Consider the following 17927-nt stretch of genomic DNA (forward strand, 5'->3'; position numbering starts at 1 on the left):
GCAGCCAAGCACGCCCCTACAGCAACGGAAAGGTTGGCCTTTGACGTGACGGGACTGGGCGTACAAAAGTCAAGTAATCCGTAATCCATCCATCCACTCCCATTCATTCATTGTCCCCTCAAGACGCCAGCCGCGTCTCGAATTCTTTTCTCCATCATCTTTCCTTCTTTCCTTCAATTCTTCAACGCCAACACGGTCTCCGGAATCATCTCGACACACCATTCTTGTCGCCTCACTGGCAACACGTCGTCAAAATGAGCGATCCGCGCGATCACGACCAGCCTGACGATTCCGAGGAGGAAGAGGACTTCAACCCTGCGCCCGCCGACGCTAGTGACGACGAGGGCAACGGTGCTGGAGACAACGACGAAGATGTCGAATCCTCTCCCCGCCAGACTCGCAAGGCCTCGCCTGCACGCAATGACGCTGCCGATGACGAAGACGAAGAGGGCGAAGGCGACGAGGACGACGTAGCTGGAAACGATGATGACGAGGACGAGGAAGAGGAGGATGATGAGGAAGACGAAGAGATACAGGTGAGTCATGCAAACCAAACGCCGCGCCCATGTTTGTGGCTAACACTGTTTGTCCAGGGTCACCGTCGCAAACGTGCCCGCCGGAAGGACAAGCGCAGCGCCTTCTTCGAGCTCGAAGCCGAGGTCGACGATGAGGACGAAGACGAGGAAGACGAGGACGACGCCGAGCATGAAGGCTTCATCGAGCACACAGAGGCTGGCGAGGCTGAGCAGTTCGCCCGCGAGGACGATGCCCGCCATCGCGAGCTCGATCGCAGACGAGAGATGGAGAACGACATGGACCTCGAACAAGAAGCCGAGCGTCTCAAGAAGCAGTACGGCAACAAGCGCTCCGCCCGTGGCATGGGTGAATCTGCCGTTGTGCCCCAGCGACTTCTGCTCCCTAGTGTGGATGACCCGAGTATCTGGGGTGTTCGCTGCAAGGAAGGCAAGGAACGCGAAGTCGTCTTCTCCATCATGCAGAGAATCCAGCAGAAGCAGGGCACCAAGGACGAGCTTGGCATCACTGCCGCCTTCGAGAGAGGCGGTCCTAACTCGGTCATGAAGGGCCTCATCTACGTCGAAGCTCAGCGACAAACCGATATCCTCCAGGCGCTCGAAGGCATGCTTAATGTGTATCCCCGAACGAAACTCCTCTTGGTCGATATCAAGGAGATGCCCGATCTCTTGCGCGTGCAGAAGACGCCCACTCTCGAGCCTGGCGCCTGGGTGCGACTGCGACGCCCGCCCAAGCACTCTGGCGATCTTGCCCAGGTCATTGATATAACAGACAACGGCCTGGAGGCAAGAGTCAAGTTCATTCCTCGTCTTGACTACGGTCTGCGCGACGACGCCCTTGCGGCTACGACTATCGATGGCAAGCGCAAGCGTCCCATGGGCCCCGGTCCTAAACCGCCCCAGAAGCTGTTCAGCGAGGTGGAGGCCCGAAAGAGACACCCCCGGTACATCACTGGCAACCCCCAGACCAACAATTGGCAGTACAATGGCGACGAGTTCGAGAAGGGTTTCCAAGTGAAGGATATCAAGATCCAGCACTTGACCATCAAGGACGTCAACCCGACCCTTGAGGAAGTCACCAAGTTCGCATCCGGTGGTGAGGATGGTGTTGAGAACATCGATCTCAAGTCCCTGGCGGCTAGTTTGAAGGACAGCACTATCAATGTTACTTACCTTCCGGGCGACGTTGTCGAGGTCTACGATGGTGAGCAAAAGGGTGTGGTTGGCAAGGCCACCAATGTGCAGGGTGACATTGTCACGATGGAGGTCGTCTCGGGCGATCTGGCTGGGCAGACCATTGAAGTGCCCACGAAGGGTCTTCGCAAGCGCTTCCGACCTGGTGATCACGTCAAGGTCATCGGAGGTTCCAAGTACCGCGAGGAAGTCGGTATGGTCGTGAAGATCTCCGAGGATCGCGTCACTCTTTTGACAGACCAGACCAACACCGAAATCACCGTCTTCAGCAAGGATCTGCGCGAGGCCAGCGACATTGGTGGCCAAGGTTCTCTTGGTCAATACGAGATGACGGATCTGGTTCAACTCGACCCTACAACCGTCGGCTGCATCGTTAAGATTGATCGCGAGTCGATGGTCATCCTGGACCAAAACGGTGATAAGCGCCACGTTATGCCTTCGCAAATCGCCAACAAGCTCCCGCGACGCAAGCTTGCCGTGGCCGCCGACCGCAACGGAGCCGAGATCAGACCCGACGACGTTGTCAAGGAGTACGGCGGCATGAGCCGACAGGGTAAGATTGTGCACATTCACCGCACCTACGTCTTCTGCCACACCAATGCTACGAACGAGAACGCGGGTATCTTCGTGTCCAAGGTCAGCAACGTGGCCACCATTTCGGCCAAGGGTGGTCGCATCAATGCTGCCGCCAACTCGGCGGATCTGAGCACGATGAACCCGGCAGCCAAGCGACCCGAGGCCAAGAACAACATGGGCCCGCCCAAGCAGATGTTCGGTCGCGATCGACTTATTGGTCAAACTGTCACTATCAAGAAGGGAGGCTACAAGGGCTTACTGGGACGCGTCAAGGACACCACGGACACACATGCTCGTATTGAGCTGCACACCAAGAGCAAGATTATTAGTGTGGCCAAGACCGACGTGGTGGTTCGCGACAGTGTTAGCGGCAATGTCATCAAGAACTACGACAGTCGAAAGCCTGGCGCATTTGGCATGGGCCGCCCCGGTGGAGACCGTGCTGCGCCCGACTGGAGCAACGCAGGAGGACGCACCCCTATGGCTTCGGCAGGTGCTGGTGGTCGCACACCGGCCTGGAAGACGCCCTCGGCAGGTGGTGCGGGTGGTCGTACCCCGGCCTGGAACCGCAATGGCGATGGTGGACGGACGCCGGCCTGGGCAGCAGCAGATGGCTCTAGAACAGTCAACCCCTACGACGGCAACCGCACAGCCTACGGCGGATCTGGCGGCAGGACGCCTGCTTGGTCTAGTGGCTCCAAGACTCCGGCCCCCGATTCGTTTGGCCACGGATCTAAGACACCTGGCTACGGCGGCAGTGGCTCGTCGGACCCCTGGGGTTCCGGATCCAAGACGCCGTACGGTGCTGCTCCCACTCCTGGTGCGAGCGGAGGTGACTCTTGGGGCTACACTCCCGGTGCCAGCGGCGGATCTGGCGCGTACGATGCCCCTACGCCAGGTGCTGGTCTGCTCGGAGCCCCTACTCCTGCGGCTATGAATGCGCCAACCCCGGGTGCCTACAGTGCCCCTACGCCTGGTGCCATGAACGCGCCTACGCCCGGTGGTGGCTGGCAAAGTGGTTGGGGAGCCGACAGTGCTCCTACCCCCGCGGCAGCTGCCCCCACACCGGCGGCCAGCGGTTTCTCTTATGCGGTGAACGCGCCAACACCTGGAGCCTGGGCTGCAGAGACACCCGCTGCCGGACCGAGATACGAGGATGATTGAGCTGGGCACGGCGGCATGGAGGTGGCTCTGTAAGCTGGCTTAAGGAGTTTAGGGCGTTTACATAATCATATTCACATTGGCTTTGGCTTTGAGATTTAGTGACAGAGATGAGAAAGACAAGAAATGAATGGCAGCCTCAGCGAAGACGAATAATAAGGTGCCCCCATTGAAGCGATGAGAGGCAGCGAAGCGCATGGGAAGGAGCTCCAAAAAATGCATGTAACAACATAGCAGCTAGTTAGTTAAGCAGACCTGGACAGGACTTTTGCTCCTTTGCTTGACGGTAGATTGAAAGTGCGTTACTCTCCTACCCAATGCAACTGATTCTTTTTGCCAAGATGTGATTCTGGATAGATGGATGGCGACGTTGCAACTACCGGCCGCCCTCTTTCTTTGTTTCTTCGTTTCTACCCCCACTGCGACTGTGACTTGTGGCCCATCTGGTAGTGATGTAGGCCCGATCAGGAATGCCGAAAACCGGGGCTGAAGGCTCGAGTTCAGGGTGCTCCCTACAATCAGTACAGGTGGTGCGGTGCGGTGCAGTGCTTGCTGTCTGCCATGCACGAATCTGCTACTTACTGCAGGTATGCAACGGAAGCCAAACAAACTGGCGATGGCATTTGATGGCATGACGACCCTGGGGTGCCTGGGGAAGGCCTTTTCGTCCGCATGCGGCGGTGCCGGACTCGATGCTCAAGCGAGACGGCCCAATGGGAACAGTTACCTTCTTCCCACGCGCTACTGCATATATCCCTGCCGCTCAGTGGTCGGTCGGCTTTTCTATCGCTCGCTCTCTTTTATCTGGCTTACGGGCGGGTATCTGGCTGCTAAGATGTAGCCAAACCCGACCCAACCCCTTCCGTGTAGGTTGCCAAGCAGGACATCCTAGTGCTTATCCCAGAGAGGGCCGGTTGATTTGTAGGGCTGCCCCTACATACAAGTGCTAATGCAACTCGGTTCGTATACAGGCATATGTATACCTAGTTGGACTTGATGCGAATGAAGCAAGAGGGATTTGGGATCTCCACCGGAGCGGTTTCGTCACCGGTTCACCGAATATGATCGGCGCCCCGCCCATTCGCTCGCTCTCACTGCACTGCAGATTCTACCTACTGGAATGGTGGGGGTGAGGTTTGCCTTGCTTGGATCTTTGTCTCGGGGCAATCAGACATTTTTTTTTTCTATGGATTTATAACCGTACTGGCTGGGAGAGAGTTGATTTGAGAAGGGACATAGGTATATATCAATTCACAGTTTTCTTTTTGCTTCTTCTTCTTCCTGTTCTTCTGATTGCGATAAGGTGTTCTCATTGCCGTAGCAGTTTCAGAGGCCCGGGAAGATCGACTAGAAAGAAGAGCCCTGCCATCTCATCCCACCTTTTAGCCTCCTCATACTCGCTGCGATGCCTCAGCTCAAGGAGCGGGATCCCCATGCCTTCCCGACGCAGCAGCTGACCGTCTTGGGTAAGATTGACACTTTTTCTCGTTGCGCAACTTATATCATATTTACATGCCACAATCAAGTCATCCGAAGCTTTCAATAAGAGAAGAAACATGCTTCCGTCGCTCGCATTATCAGACGAAGACATGCACCATCACCTCTCACTACTACAGCGACTGCTAGACCCCTCCATTATCCTTCTGGCGTGATAACTGATCCCCGCGTTTTTGCAACCTCCAACAGCAATATGCCGCTTCTCGGAGCCCATCGCCTTCAACTCCATCCTGGCCTACACGTACGAAATGGTCAAAGACCTCAACGGGGCCGGCTCGGCGCGTGACGCCCCCTTCTACGCGGGCCTGCTGGTGTCGGCCTACGCCGTCGCCGAGGCCCTGACGGCCATGGGCTGGGGCGCCCTCTCGGACCGCGTCGGGCGGAAGCCCGTCGTGCTGGTCGGCCTGGGCGGCGTCGCCCTGAGCAGTCTGCTGTTCGGGCTGAGCACGAATTACTGGGTCGCCCTGCTCGCGCGCTTCGTCGGCGGGGCGCTCAATGGGAATGTGGCGGTGATGCAGACGATGGTGGCGGAGATGGTCAAGGTGCCGGAGCATGAGCGTGGGTTTTCTTTTCCTTTTCTTCTCTCCTTTTTTCACTTCTCTCCTTTAATTATTCAGATGGAGAGGGGGGAAAGTAAGTGCCCAGGTGTAGCTAATATACAACAGCCAAAGCCTACGCCACCCAGCCCTTCGTCTGGACCCTGGGCGGCATCATCGGCTCGGCCATGGGCGGGTTCCTGGCCCAGCCGGCGCGCTTCTACCCGAACCTGTTCCCGGCCGACGGGCTGTTCGGGCGCTACCCCTACCTGCTGCCCAACCTGGTGGCCGTCGTCGTCGTCGTGCTGGCCATCGCCCAGGGCGTCTTCTTCCTCGAGGAGACGAACCCGCGGAGCGCGCGCGAGGCGGCGGCCCGGGAGCAGGAGTGCGAGGCGGACACGGCCATTGTGGAGGACGAGGAGGTCGACGAGAATACGCCCTTGACGTCGGCGACGGCGGCGGCACAGGCGGCGGGTGCTCTCGGGGGTCGATCTGGAAGCGGTGGTGGGCATGACAGCGAGGCGGCTGCGGCAAGGCGCCGGTCTTCCGTGATGTCGACGAGTCTGTCCCGGCCCCAGTTCATCGAGGAAGGCCTCCCCGTCCCCGTGCAGCCCAGCTTCGACCTCCGCCGCTCCTCGTTCGGCACCGTCCACGCCATTCGGGTGGGCCACGGCAGCACCACGACCGCCGCCACCGACGCCATGGCCGAGGTGCGGGAGCAGCACCAATACGGCACCTCCTCCTCCGAGCCCACTACCACAACTAGCAGCAGCGGCACCGCCACCCCGACCTCCTCATCGTCCAACTCCCAATCCAAGAAGTCTGGCAAGGGAAAGGGCAAGGGCAAGGGCAGCGGCGCCTTCAACTTCACCGTCATCATGCTGACCGTCGCCCTGGTCCTCGTCTCGTACCACCAGATGGCCTTCGTGACGCTGCTGCCGACGCACCTCCTCGACGACCCGAGCCCGGGCTACGGCGGCGGGGGGCGCCTCGACCTGCGCGGCGGGCTCGGCTACACGGTGCACGACGTGGGCGTCTACCTGTCGGTCAACGGCGTGCTGGGCCTGCTGATCCAGGGCCTCGTCTTCCCGCCCTTTGTCGACAAGGTCGGGGTCTGGCGCTCGTTCGTGAGCATGGTGGTGCTGTACCCGCTCGCGTACATCGTGATGCCGTTCGTGTCCGTCTTCCCCTCCTCCGCCGGTGGTAGCGGGTCCTCGCAGCAGTCCGCCCTCATCTACCTCGCCCTCGTCCTCCAGAGCATTTTTGGGATTATCGTCATCCCCTGCGCCCTCATCCTGCTGAAAGACGCGACCCCCTCCCCGCGCGTCTTAGGAAGGGTCAACGGCCTCGCCATGAGCGGCTGCTGCCTCGCCCGCACCGTCAGCCCGCCGCTCGTGGGCGTCATCTACGCGGCCGGCGGCAGCGCGGCGGCCTGGTTCAGCTGCGCCGGGTTCGCGCTGCTGGGGATCCTGCAGCTGGCCTGGGTGCCGCGCAGCAAGAACGCGCGGGACCTCGTCGTGGTCGAGGTGGAGAATGCGCTGGTCAGGGTGGATAGCCGGCAGGTAGACGGGGATGGGCAGCGGCAGAATGGCGGCGGGGAGCAGCGCTGAGGGTGAGTAAGAAAATCAGCTAGATAGGGGTGGGCCATTACTTTGGTGGGATGGCCAGCGCTGGTGCGTCAGTAACGAGGATTGCAATTTCTTTGATCGAGGATTGCAATTTCTTTGATTCATCCAGTTTGAATAGGAAGGGGCGTATATCGCCCCTTTGAACGCGGTTGGTAGGTTTATGGGTTTACACATGAGCATTACAGGGGGCGTTTTTGGTTCATAGGTCGAGCCCAATACATAAATGATTACATCCCACGCAAATCGTGCGACACGAAAATCCCATTCGGCTGCTATCATGTCTTCTTCTGTGACATTGCCATGCGCCTAACAAATTGCCGTAAATATATAATAAACCCAATCAACCCTCAAAACGCCCATTATCATAGCTGTCGTCGAAAACCCCGTCCATCCAACCCCCAACAAAACCCTTGTACATTACGCCCTCTCCTTAAACCCCTGGAAGACGACGTGCCCGTACTCCTTGAACCCCTTGCCGCCCGCGCTCAGCACCATGACCTGCTCCTTGAAGTGCGGGGTGCCGTGGTACTCGTCGTCGTGCTTGAGCGTCTCCCAGCCGACATAGATCAAATAGCCCGCGCTGCCGCCGAAGCCGTCGGACGACTTGAGGGGGGCCGCCCTCACGGACTTCTTGATGAGCCGGCCGCCGGCAATGGTCTTGCAGCCCTCGACGCGGCGCATGGCGTCGGCCCACAGCAGCCACTCGCCCTCGACCCAGTGCCCGTCGTCGGCTTCGTCGTGGCCGTACAGGGCCGTGCTGATGGGGTACCCCAGCAAAGAGTTGGCGCCGAAGGGGAAGGCGGCCGTGGTGGTGGTGGCGGCCAGCTGCTGGCCGAGGTGCACGTGCCAGATCTGGATGTCGGGGATGGTGGGGTGCACCGGGTGCGGCGGCGTCAGGATCATCTTGATGAGCGGGAGCACGTCGTCGAGGTAGAGCGTGGACTCGAGGAAGAACTCATTCTGCTCCAGGGTCTCTCTTACTGTTCGAAGGGAAGTCAATATGGTGTTGGAAACCATGGTCGAATAATTGATCAGTCATGGTCAAGGTGTTCTTCCCCAGGCATCCAGGGTGGGATGTGATGTGGTGGGAGCCAAGTTTCATTGCAACACCATGAACACCAAGGACCCATAGACTGAATACGGATGTAAAAATAGAAAACAGGAAGAAAGAAAAGCCGGAGAGACGAACCTACGTGCAGCTGCACCTTCTTGCTCTCCTCCACCTGGCGGCCCCAGTACAGCCGCAGGAAGCCGGGGGAGTCGGCAATCAGCTCCAGCGCCTCGGCCCACTTGCGGCCGGCCCCGCTCGTCGCGTCCTGGAGCTGGTGCTCGACGGGGATGCTGAGGTAGAAGATCTGGGTGACGGGGCCTGCGCGTTCGTCGTCAAACAGCTTCGTGGCCGCCATGGGGTTTTTCGATTGTGTGCGGGAGAGCCGGGAGAGTCGGGGACAGTGGTGGGACAATGGATGGATAACGGGGGACCAACGAAGCAGAGACTGTCTTCTTGTCTCTGTAGTTGTGCAAGCGCGGACAAGTGACGCGATGACGCGGTGTCTCCTGCAAAGGGACCTAACCACAGTTTTCACCGTCCACCTGCGGCTACTGTTGTCTAGCCTGGGAGGGCCTTCTAAGTAGGCAAACGTGGCAATACTAGTAGATTACAGCAAACAAGGGAATGAAGGAGAATGAATGGAACATGCTGGGCCTGTACGAGATGTAAGCTCCAGCGGTCACGTATGTATAAGTGCACGGGCGGGATTCATCGGCCTTTGGGGGCCGGTGAGATGAACTGTCCTTTGTTGGTTCACTGGTTTCTAACTGTAGGGTTGGCTGGCTGGCTGCTGGTGCTTGCGTTTGCCGCCTGCTGCGCCATGCTTGGGGGGAATTGAAAATCGATGATGTCTGTCTCGTACTCTCTTTGTTTCTGGTACAGTGAGTGGCATGGGCCAGCCTACGAACGAGTACGCCGTAGATTATTAGGTAGACAGCAGATCAAAAACCAAAAAGAACGAAAATCCCGCAATGCTCCCTCACATCGACGATCGAGTGCTTGAAACGTGGGACGAGGGAGGAGGCCAAGAAGAGAAGGGAAACTCTGGCGAATCATGAGGGTTTGGTGCGTTTTTCCTTTTGTTCTTGGGTCGCTACCCTACGTTTCGTATTGCGACGGTTGGAAAGAAAAGGTCGGCCATCCCAAGTGCTGCAGGATGACATGCCCTGTCGTCTGATCGGGTTTTGGTTGGTTTGCGTGGCTGTCAGACTCAAGCTTTGCGGGGTACGAAGAACGGCGGTGGGTGCTGCCACTGCCACTACTGCTAGAGCCACTGCCAGACAACCTCTCCCCCACACCCGGGCTACTACAGTACGGTCAGCAGCCATCGCATCATCACATCCATTCAACCTGGCTCCCGGCCTTTGCTTGTGATCTGGTAGATCTTCGGTTTCACTTTGAGCAACGAGATACACAAATTGCCCATCTGCGAAATTGATTGATGCCTGAGATTGATCGCACACCATACACGGGTTTCTCGAGAGGGGGGAAGGCAAAATGCAATGGACACCGGTGAGTTTTGCGACCGATGAAAGTCAATGCCCCCTTTTGCCCTCGCCTATCTAGGTATTTCCATGCAAGCTGACCACCCGCCCACGCCGCCGTCCTACCCTACCGCACCCAGCACCCATTAAAAGTGATGCCCAACCCACGCACCTTTCAGTGGTTGTTACCGAGCTTCGCAACCCATCCGATAGGCTTCTAGAACCCGAAGTTACCTAAGCTCAACCTGGGATGTCACCTTGGCACACCAACCTTCAATAAGTCGAAAACTGAGATTCGGTTTATTGGCGTATGGTCCCCCCTTTTTTCCCCACGTGGTGGCACAGATGCCACAATGTTGATCCTGCGTCTCGCCCCTTCATCGCCGTAAAGCAATAATCTCTCCCAGACGTCATCGCGAGTCCATAAGGAGATGACACGCGACTTTGCATGTGATGATCGACTTCATTTCTCTTTCCACCATCGCAAGTCTAGGGGAAATATGCAACCTAGATGATTCTCGATCTCGTCTTCTTTCTCGCGTACACAAATGGGATACGCGATTCGATAGAACGACCGTTCGGCCTTATAGCAACACCTAACTATTGAACCCAAAGCGAAAAGATCAACTTCTTTCCTCTTGGAAAGGAGATGACCCGGCCTAGAACGCCACATGATGAAAGAAACAAAACCCCCAAATCCCAGTGCTGAACTCCGACCGCATACAATAGCGTGAACCTACAGATGCGAAGCTTCCCAATAACAACCCAAATGCTTGTAACCGTGCGAGAACACAGCAACCTCTTTAGCTTCATCCCCGTCATTCGAGTCAACACGGTGAGGCTAGCAAGTCGAGATAATCAACACTTGACCGACGCACACGTCCCCGGCCGCGGCACGCTGGTCTGGACCTGCCCCACGACGCCGTAGGACTCGGCCGCCTCGCGCCAGAGCACGTCGAGATCCGGGAGGACGTTGCAGCAGCGGATGCGGTTGATGGTCCCCGCCGCCTTGGGAGCCGCGGCCCCGTCGTCGGCGATGGCCTGCAGGTTCGTCAGCACGCCGCCAAAGACCTGGCCCAGGTCCTGGACGGCGCGGGTGTAGGCGTCGGAAACGCCGCAGACGCGGGTGAGGACCTCTGTTTTGCAGGGTATCTATTAGTGCAGGTCTCGCCGAACCACGTGGGACAGATGGGAAAAGGGGGGGAGGCAGGTAGAATGTGAGAAGGACAAACGGCTACGCACTCAGATGGCTCGGCACTTTCTTGGCGAACTGCAGCGCCTGGGCGGCCTGGCTGGACGAAGATCGGGACGCGTTGTCGAGGAAGGCGTTGACCATGTTGACGTTTGCCAGCCAGTCGCGGATAGCTCCCGTGGTTTCCGTTTCCGACGGCATCTTGCTCGGGTCACAGACGGCCTGGCGAGGCGGGAGAAGAGATGTGGGAGCCGCCAGGACCACGGAGGCTGCTAGGATCGACGAGAAGACGGAGAACTTCATGGTGAGGGATTGGGTGATTGGTGAGTCTCGTTCTTGCTTTTCGTGGGGTGTTGGAGGTCTGGGTTTGCCCGTTGGTATGAGATGAGAAGATACTGATGATATATCTTGCTTCATGGTGGTTTCTGGCGTAGGTATTTATCTTCCCCCATTCCTTTCATCAAGACAATGCTTCGGCTTGACAGCATCCCGTGGCCTTGCTTCGCCTTGCAACGGTTCTCAAGATAGCACTTCGTCTTTGCCGTCCCAGTGGCGATGCACCGACGACGCAGCCAGAAGTACAGAGATCTTTCTGTGATAAACTGTATTTGCCCGGGCCGAGCTCAATATGCATGTCAACTTTCGGCATGTCGAGGAATAATAACTATATGCGGTCTATATTGTTATTCCATACCACGTAACTTGTCATATCGACATCCAAATATAGCTATAATAACTATCATCATTGCACCAACATGCGTACAAGCAAGGGAGGTCGGTTATTGCGTCACATATCACTTCTACCTTTAGAGTGTCATAATATCAAAACCCACACTAGAATAAGGAACTGCACGTTACCCCGAAGGAGATCATTCCATATACCAATCAGATTGGAGAGATCCAATGGTTTCCACGTAGCTACCCGACAAAGCAAGCACTTGTACCCCTACAGGTGCTTTATTCTTTCGTGGCTCAGCTTGGTGTGGAACCTCGGCACCCAAGGACCGACGCAAGGATTTCGGATCCCAGAATAGCCGGCCCTGCCAAGGGACCGAAACATCTGCCCAATCATGCGTGATAGACGACCTCGCACACACAGACACCCGGCTAAAACAACCTCCCGCGCCCGAGAGCTTGGTTCTTGACAACGCAATGCTGCAGGGTGGCTTTGTTGATCTCCGGGTTCTGATTGGACTGCTGCGAAGAACGTCCACGAAAGGTGGCTATGCGCTTCTAATCTGGGGTTCCGTCCCCTGGCTGTCTGGCTAAGTTGAGTCACCCAACCCAGGAAACATATTGTGTGCAGATGCAAACAAAAGCACATTTACTGTGTGCTAATAATAGCTTGATTGGGCTGCTCGGAAAGTCGATTTGCCGGAGACGTTACTGACGTACTATACTTGCCCATCTGCCGATGCTTGCTGTTCGGTTATTGTTAGCCTCTCAAGGGAGTGCAGACAGAACATCGATATCTGAACTGGGTTTTAGGTAATCAATATCCAACGACTTCAAAGTGTTCTTTCCTTACATTGATTGCCCAGAATATTTCGGTCCTGCATCTTATTTAAACCACGCCTTGTGCGCCATGTCCCTGTGTCCGGCCCCTTTTCTCGCCCCGACGTGATGAAAATAGAACCATGACCGCGGTCGACCAGCATGCAATTAGATGACACTTCATCACGAATCCGCGCAATTAGAAATGGTTACAATGGAGAAGGGGAGCAACGCTCATTCCCTGTCATCGTTTCTGGGACATCATGGTAAAGTGTCAGCAGTGATGCGAACGTGTCATTCACGACGGCAAGACATGGCATATGTCATGCGTGAACCTGTCGTGCGGGCATTGGTGGTTTTGTCGGGATGTCACGATTGAAAGATGCACTGAACCAATCGAGAGGAGACCGGATTAACCGAAGACTTCTGAAGGTGGCTCTCTATTTATGTTGTCAAAAAGGTTGCTCGGCACGGCTAATTGGATCCTCCTTGTCGAGCCAGTATCTCTGCCCGCCTCTGCCTGTTCAGCTCGGTAGCCGAGACTCTGGGCCGATACTTGTCCCCATAGAGGGCCCGGGACTCTGCCTCGGTCCGCACCCACAGAATATCGTAGTCACTGTTCCCAGTCATCATGGCATCGCGCCGCAGATGGTGCTCTCTACCTCGCCCTCCCTTCCTGGGTCCTCTCTGCTGCTGCCCACGTCCATGTCCGCGGCCATCGCCCTCTGCCGGCAGAGCGTTGTGCATCTCGGCCAGAGCCACCTTGACGCCCGTCTGCTCGAGCCTGGCGACATTGGCCTGCCGGGAGGCATAGACGGTGATGCGACCGGCGACGGCCGCGGCCGTCGAGGGGTCTTTGGCCAAAAGGTAGGCGAGGGCCAGCTCGTCGGCGCCCTTGGCGTCGCCCATGATGAAAGCGTCGCCCTTTTCCAGCGCCGCGTCGAGCTGAGCATGGTAGCCCCTGGCGAACTCCTCGGGCGAGAGATCGATGTGGCCACTGATCATGGCGACACGCCGCGGGGGCGGCATCGTCGTTGTAGCCGGAGATTGGACTGCGACGGAGGCTGCGGCGGAAGAATTATTGTTGACTTTGTCCTGGGGTGGATCTGCGGCTGAATTTCGGTTGCTAGCGCCGTCGTCGGGTGGTTCCGAGCTGTAGGCCGCCCCAGAACCTGCCGAAGCGCGAGAACGAGGCGTCGACTGGAGAAGGAGACTGGCCCAAGAGGGCTTGGCTTGAGACATTTGCTGTGGAGGTTACGGTGATGGTGGGCGGTCGGATACTCTCTCCTTGGTAATCACGTAAATTATATGTCCGGCATCTGAATCGCTGAGTGGTGGAAAATTCACGTCAAGATATACCATCGCACCTGGCTGACCGAAGGGCATTTAAGGGAATTGCCATTGGCCGAGTGACTCAACGGCGGCGATAAGTACAGTAAGGTAAGCCAGGCAGTGCACGCGGCACAGCCCAAGGTTTCGATGCATCTTGCAAGCGACGTCGCGAGTAGGATGTAAGCTTCGCTAGAGAAATGTACCTGCGTGCACACACTCAACGCACAAATCGCAAGAACTGAATCGATCGCGATGTGTTTGGCAATTTGAGCTTCACGAAAGGATAAGGGAATGCCCATCAGGTTCTCCCAAGATGGTGGTTTAGGCGGTTCGGCGGTGATTGAGACAGCGATTTATGGGCCTTGGCACTGCCCGCAGCGCTCCTGCCTCCCTGAATTTAGAACTTTAGTGGGGGGCATTCGGCTCAATCAGAGCTGACCCAGCGGCCTGGACCAAGGCAAGACAGGGGCGCGCCAGCCGAAGAGATAGCCCGTGCATGGACGTCACACCTCGGCTTGCCATTCCTTTTTCTCGTAGGCGGTTACGAGAGCGCGGCAGAGGCCGAAGATTCTCGATAGACGGCCCAGTCGAAAGGCTTCTCTTCCTGCATTGGCTCCTCTTTAATGGAAACGTCTTGGCAGGAAGCAGGAGACTTTTCGTCCGAAGATACGGCTGTCCAGGGGTTGTCGAGATCACCTGCAGGGAATAGCGCGGTGGATCTTCAACGTCAAACCGGGGGCACGCGCCGAGATCAGCCAGGGATTCTTGTTTCACCTTGGGCCGACCTTCCACCAAGTCGTGTTATTCCTGCAGGCTGTCAGACTGGCTCACTGGTCACTGACTCCTGTCAACGGCGTTCCTGGGCTGCTGTCAGGAACGAACCTTCCCAACGGTCATGATGGAACCCCGGTCCTTGAACAGCTCATATGGGATGACTTCCACAACGGGAATTCGTCCCCATAGCAAGACGCCAGGGATCGCGAGCAGCACACGGCGCACACCGCTGGGCTCTGTTGCAGATTGATGACAACCCACGATGATTTTTCCACAACCGCCGGGTCCACTGCCATGGACCGTGTAAGCCGACTGGCTGGTCGCGTGGGTTCTCGCTCCTGAATCTCGAGTCTCCCGATGGACTCTTGAGGCTCTGCAGGATGAAGAACGGGGGTGGTCACGACGGAGAGGCGGCAAGGCAATGCATAAATACAAGATGCCGCCCGCCGTCAATATGGGATCTCTTTCCTTTTTTGCTTCATCACGTCTCAGTTGCAGGTCGCATTACACACTCTTTTTCTCCCTAGGCTTCTCACCTATTCCACCCTTTACATTCTTTTACCAGCCAGTCAACTTCACTGCGTGAAGCCGGGACCGACATTCGCTTCATCCGAACATACATACCGAATTCCTTGATCAAAAGCCAAGCCTTCATCTCCATCTCCCCTCGATCCAATCTCTTCAGATCACTTACATACCCCACCAAACATAAACATGTCTTCCACCAAGCTCACTCTCGCCGCCGTCGGCGCCTTCGCGGCCACGGCCCTCGCCCACGGCAACGTGAACACCTTCTCGACCGACGGCAAGAAGCAGCAGGGCTTCCTGATGGACTACTACTACCAGGCCAAGAACGGCGGCACCGCGCCCAAGGTGGCGGCGTGGTCGACCGAGAACCTGGACAACGGCTTCGTCGACGCGACGAGCTACAAGACGTCGGACATCAACTGTCACAAGAAGGCCAAGCCCGGCGCCCTGACCAGCTCCGTCAAGGCGGGCGGCGAGGTCAGCTTCGACTGGCCCAACTGGCCGCACAACATCGGCCCCGTCCTGACCTACGTGGCCGACTGCGGCGGCGACTGCAGCCAGGCCGACCCCTCGGCCCTGAAATGGGTCAAGATCGACGAGGCCGGCTACGACGGCGCCAAGTGGGGCGCCGACAAGCTGGTGGCCAACGGCGGCACCTGGACGACCAAGGTCCCCGAGAACCTCAAGGCCGGCAACTACGTCTTCCGCAACGAGATCATCGCCCTCCACGCCGCCGGCCAGGAGGGCGGCGCCCAGCACTACCCCCAGTGCATCAACATCGCCGTCACCGGCTCCGGCACCGACCTGCCCGAGGGTACCCTGGGCACCGACCTGTACGACTCCAAGGACCCCGGCATCCTCTTCAACCCCTACACCACCATCAAGAGCTACACCATCCCCGGCCCCAAGCTCTTCGCCGCTGGTGCCTCCAGCAGCCCTGCTGCCCCTGCTGCTTCTGCCCCCGCTGCTTCTGCCCCCGCTGCTTCTGCCCCTGCCCCTGCCGCCTCTACCTCCGCCGCCGCTGCGCCCGCTCCCGCTCAGCCCGCCACCGGCGACGATGATGACGCCTGTGAGGCTGACGGTGCGGATGACGAAGAGGAGGGCGACGATGACGCCTGCGAGGCCGAGGGTGATGACGAGGAGGAAGGCGACGACGACGCTTGCGAGCCCGAGGCTCCTGCCGCCCCTGCTCCCTCTGCCCCGGCCGCCTCCTCCGCTCCCGCTGCTCCCGCTCCTACCACTCTGCTCACCCGCACCTCGGCCGCCCCCGCCGCCCCTACTGGCGATGCCGGCAGCAGCCAGGGTGTCGCCCTCTACGGCCGCTGCGGCGGCATCGGCTACACCGGCTCCACCACCTGCGCCCAGGGTACCTGCAAGAAGCAGAACGACTACTACAGTCAGTGCGTCAACTAGAGACGATGCTACTCTGTAGTGACTGCACTGCTCTTTTTTCTTTTCCGCGCGATGCCCGAGGTTGAGCCTGCAGTACCCGTTCTGTCTGGGGTTTCACCGCTGATGCATGCACGCGCATCCAAGAGATGATGTTTATCCTCCTTGGCTTTTTTGATCAAATATTATTCTACCTGTACATACCTACGATTCTGCACTGAGTACATATCAAAACTTGATGTTTTCAGCATATTTGGCCTTTTCCGACCGTGATTCTTCCCGTTCTACTCTGTATGTGACGTGATGTCTTATGGTTGCTACTGCCAGCCATGATGACGAGATGTCTTGATGGCAGACACCTTCACTGCCACCGCCCGGTCATGCATTGCATGCGTCCAGTGGGAAGTACCGAGATCCACCTTGTCGGTAGGCAATTGCGAGTCATCTTGGACAGGGTGTGCATCGGGGTGGCAGTGTGGCAATTAGCCAATGCCAACCGTTTCGACACCACCCTCTCGTGGCATTGAAGAAGAGTTCGCCGGGGCTAAATTAAGCCGTGACGCTATACAGGAAGCACTCACCGACCGCGGCGTCGACGGTCCGAAAACGAAAAGCGAATGCGGGTAGTAGATGATCACGAAGTCGAATTCAATCGAAAAAGAAGAGAGGAAAAGAAACGCTTGACTAAACACAGCTTACTGTGGACATCTCAGGAAGAATTAAGTGTGCTCTGCGAAATGGATGCATCATGTAAATGAGGGTCTCTTTAAACGACGATGCATGCAAGGTCCGACCGGCCTGCAGACGGGTTGGGTTGTCAAGCAGAAATGCAGACGAAAAGACCCCGGGGTAAAATAGCTCCCATTAGATTTGACAAAAGAAGAATTTGCTCTGAAAGCAAAAAGAGAAATCGCTGATGCGACCTGCTAATCAAAGAGCGACGCCTGCAGGATTCGAACCTGCGCTCCCGAAGGAAATGCCTAACCTGGTATGTGTACACATAGCAGGGCATCGCGTTAACCACTCCGCCAAAGCGCCTTGGATTGTTGGAGAATTGGCTACGTATGCTAGTCTATATAAGTAGCGTGACGTCGCTGGAGACTCGGGCGCTTAGCAGTGGCTAGAGGTTAGTGGGGTTTGCTTAGGTGCTCACCGCAGACCCAAAACTCTTTAATCTCTTAATTCTGGCGCTGTTATATCGAGGAATAGGTTATTGGTTCTTCTCTGAAACCTCCCAAAAACATTTTCTATAAATTGAAGACTCATATGGGTATGCCCAGGACGTCTGGTATCTCAGGCAGCGTCTCATACTTGAGCTGTGGGTCGGACGATACCCACCTTACTCACCCCTGAAAGTTGTGGGTGCAATCACTCTTCTTCTTTTATATCTGCATCTGATCTAAAGGCCACTTAGGGAATATTCCCGAGTCCAGGTGTGTTACAAGTCACATCTCTAACAAGAGAGCCAAGGATGAGAAATTTCGGTTATCAAGGGAGGGAGTTTCACCGTATTTAGGACACAGCAGGGCAGGGGTCTCAATGAGCCTGAGTCCCGTGT

The 17927-nt window shown here is 57.1% G+C and overlaps 6 protein-coding genes across 6 annotated transcripts; 3 read left to right on the forward strand and 3 right to left on the reverse strand.

Annotated features, from left to right (window-relative positions):
- Positions 1-254: 254 nt before the first annotated feature.
- PG985_011553 (transcription elongation factor SPT5) lies at positions 255-3467 on the forward strand (the record flags this gene model as incomplete). The annotated part of the gene is made up of 2 exons (XM_066831320.1): positions 255-536; positions 594-3467. 2 exons carry the CDS (start codon positions 255-257, stop codon positions 3465-3467), a joined length of 3156 nt encoding a protein of 1051 aa, XP_066679370.1.
- A 1402-nt stretch (positions 3468-4869) lies between these two features.
- On the forward strand, positions 4870-7107 carry PG985_011554 (uncharacterized protein; the record flags this gene model as incomplete). Its single annotated transcript, XM_066831321.1, has 3 exons — positions 4870-4930; positions 5151-5519; positions 5627-7107. The coding sequence occupies 3 exons, from the start codon at positions 4870-4872 to the stop codon at positions 7105-7107; spliced, it is 1911 nt and encodes a 636-aa protein (XP_066679371.1).
- A 435-nt stretch (positions 7108-7542) lies between these two features.
- PG985_011555 (uncharacterized protein) lies at positions 7543-8531 on the reverse strand (the record flags this gene model as incomplete). The annotated part of the gene is made up of 2 exons (XM_066831322.1): positions 7543-8105; positions 8315-8531. 2 exons carry the CDS (start codon positions 8529-8531, stop codon positions 7543-7545), a joined length of 780 nt encoding a protein of 259 aa, XP_066679372.1.
- A 1987-nt stretch (positions 8532-10518) lies between these two features.
- Positions 10519-11155, reverse strand: PG985_011556 (uncharacterized protein; the record flags this gene model as incomplete). The annotated part of the gene is made up of 2 exons (XM_066831323.1): positions 10519-10796; positions 10903-11155. 2 exons carry the CDS (start codon positions 11153-11155, stop codon positions 10519-10521), a joined length of 531 nt encoding a protein of 176 aa, XP_066679373.1.
- Positions 11156-12820: 1665 nt separating this feature from the next.
- Positions 12821-13588, reverse strand: PG985_011557 (uncharacterized protein; the record flags this gene model as incomplete). The annotated part of the gene is made up of 1 exon (XM_066831324.1): positions 12821-13588. The coding sequence occupies one exon, from the start codon at positions 13586-13588 to the stop codon at positions 12821-12823; it is 768 nt and encodes a 255-aa protein (XP_066679374.1).
- Positions 13589-15166: 1578 nt separating this feature from the next.
- On the forward strand, positions 15167-16393 carry PG985_011558 (glycoside hydrolase; the record flags this gene model as incomplete). Its single annotated transcript, XM_066831325.1, has 1 exon — positions 15167-16393. The coding sequence occupies one exon, from the start codon at positions 15167-15169 to the stop codon at positions 16391-16393; it is 1227 nt and encodes a 408-aa protein (XP_066679375.1).
- Positions 16394-17927: the final 1534 nt, after the last annotated feature.

Source organism: Apiospora marii (genome assembly GCF_038362585.1).
Source record: "Apiospora marii strain CBS 49790 chromosome Unknown utg000009l_segment0_segment0, whole genome shotgun sequence".
NCBI lineage: Eukaryota > Fungi > Ascomycota > Sordariomycetes > Amphisphaeriales > Apiosporaceae > Apiospora > Apiospora marii.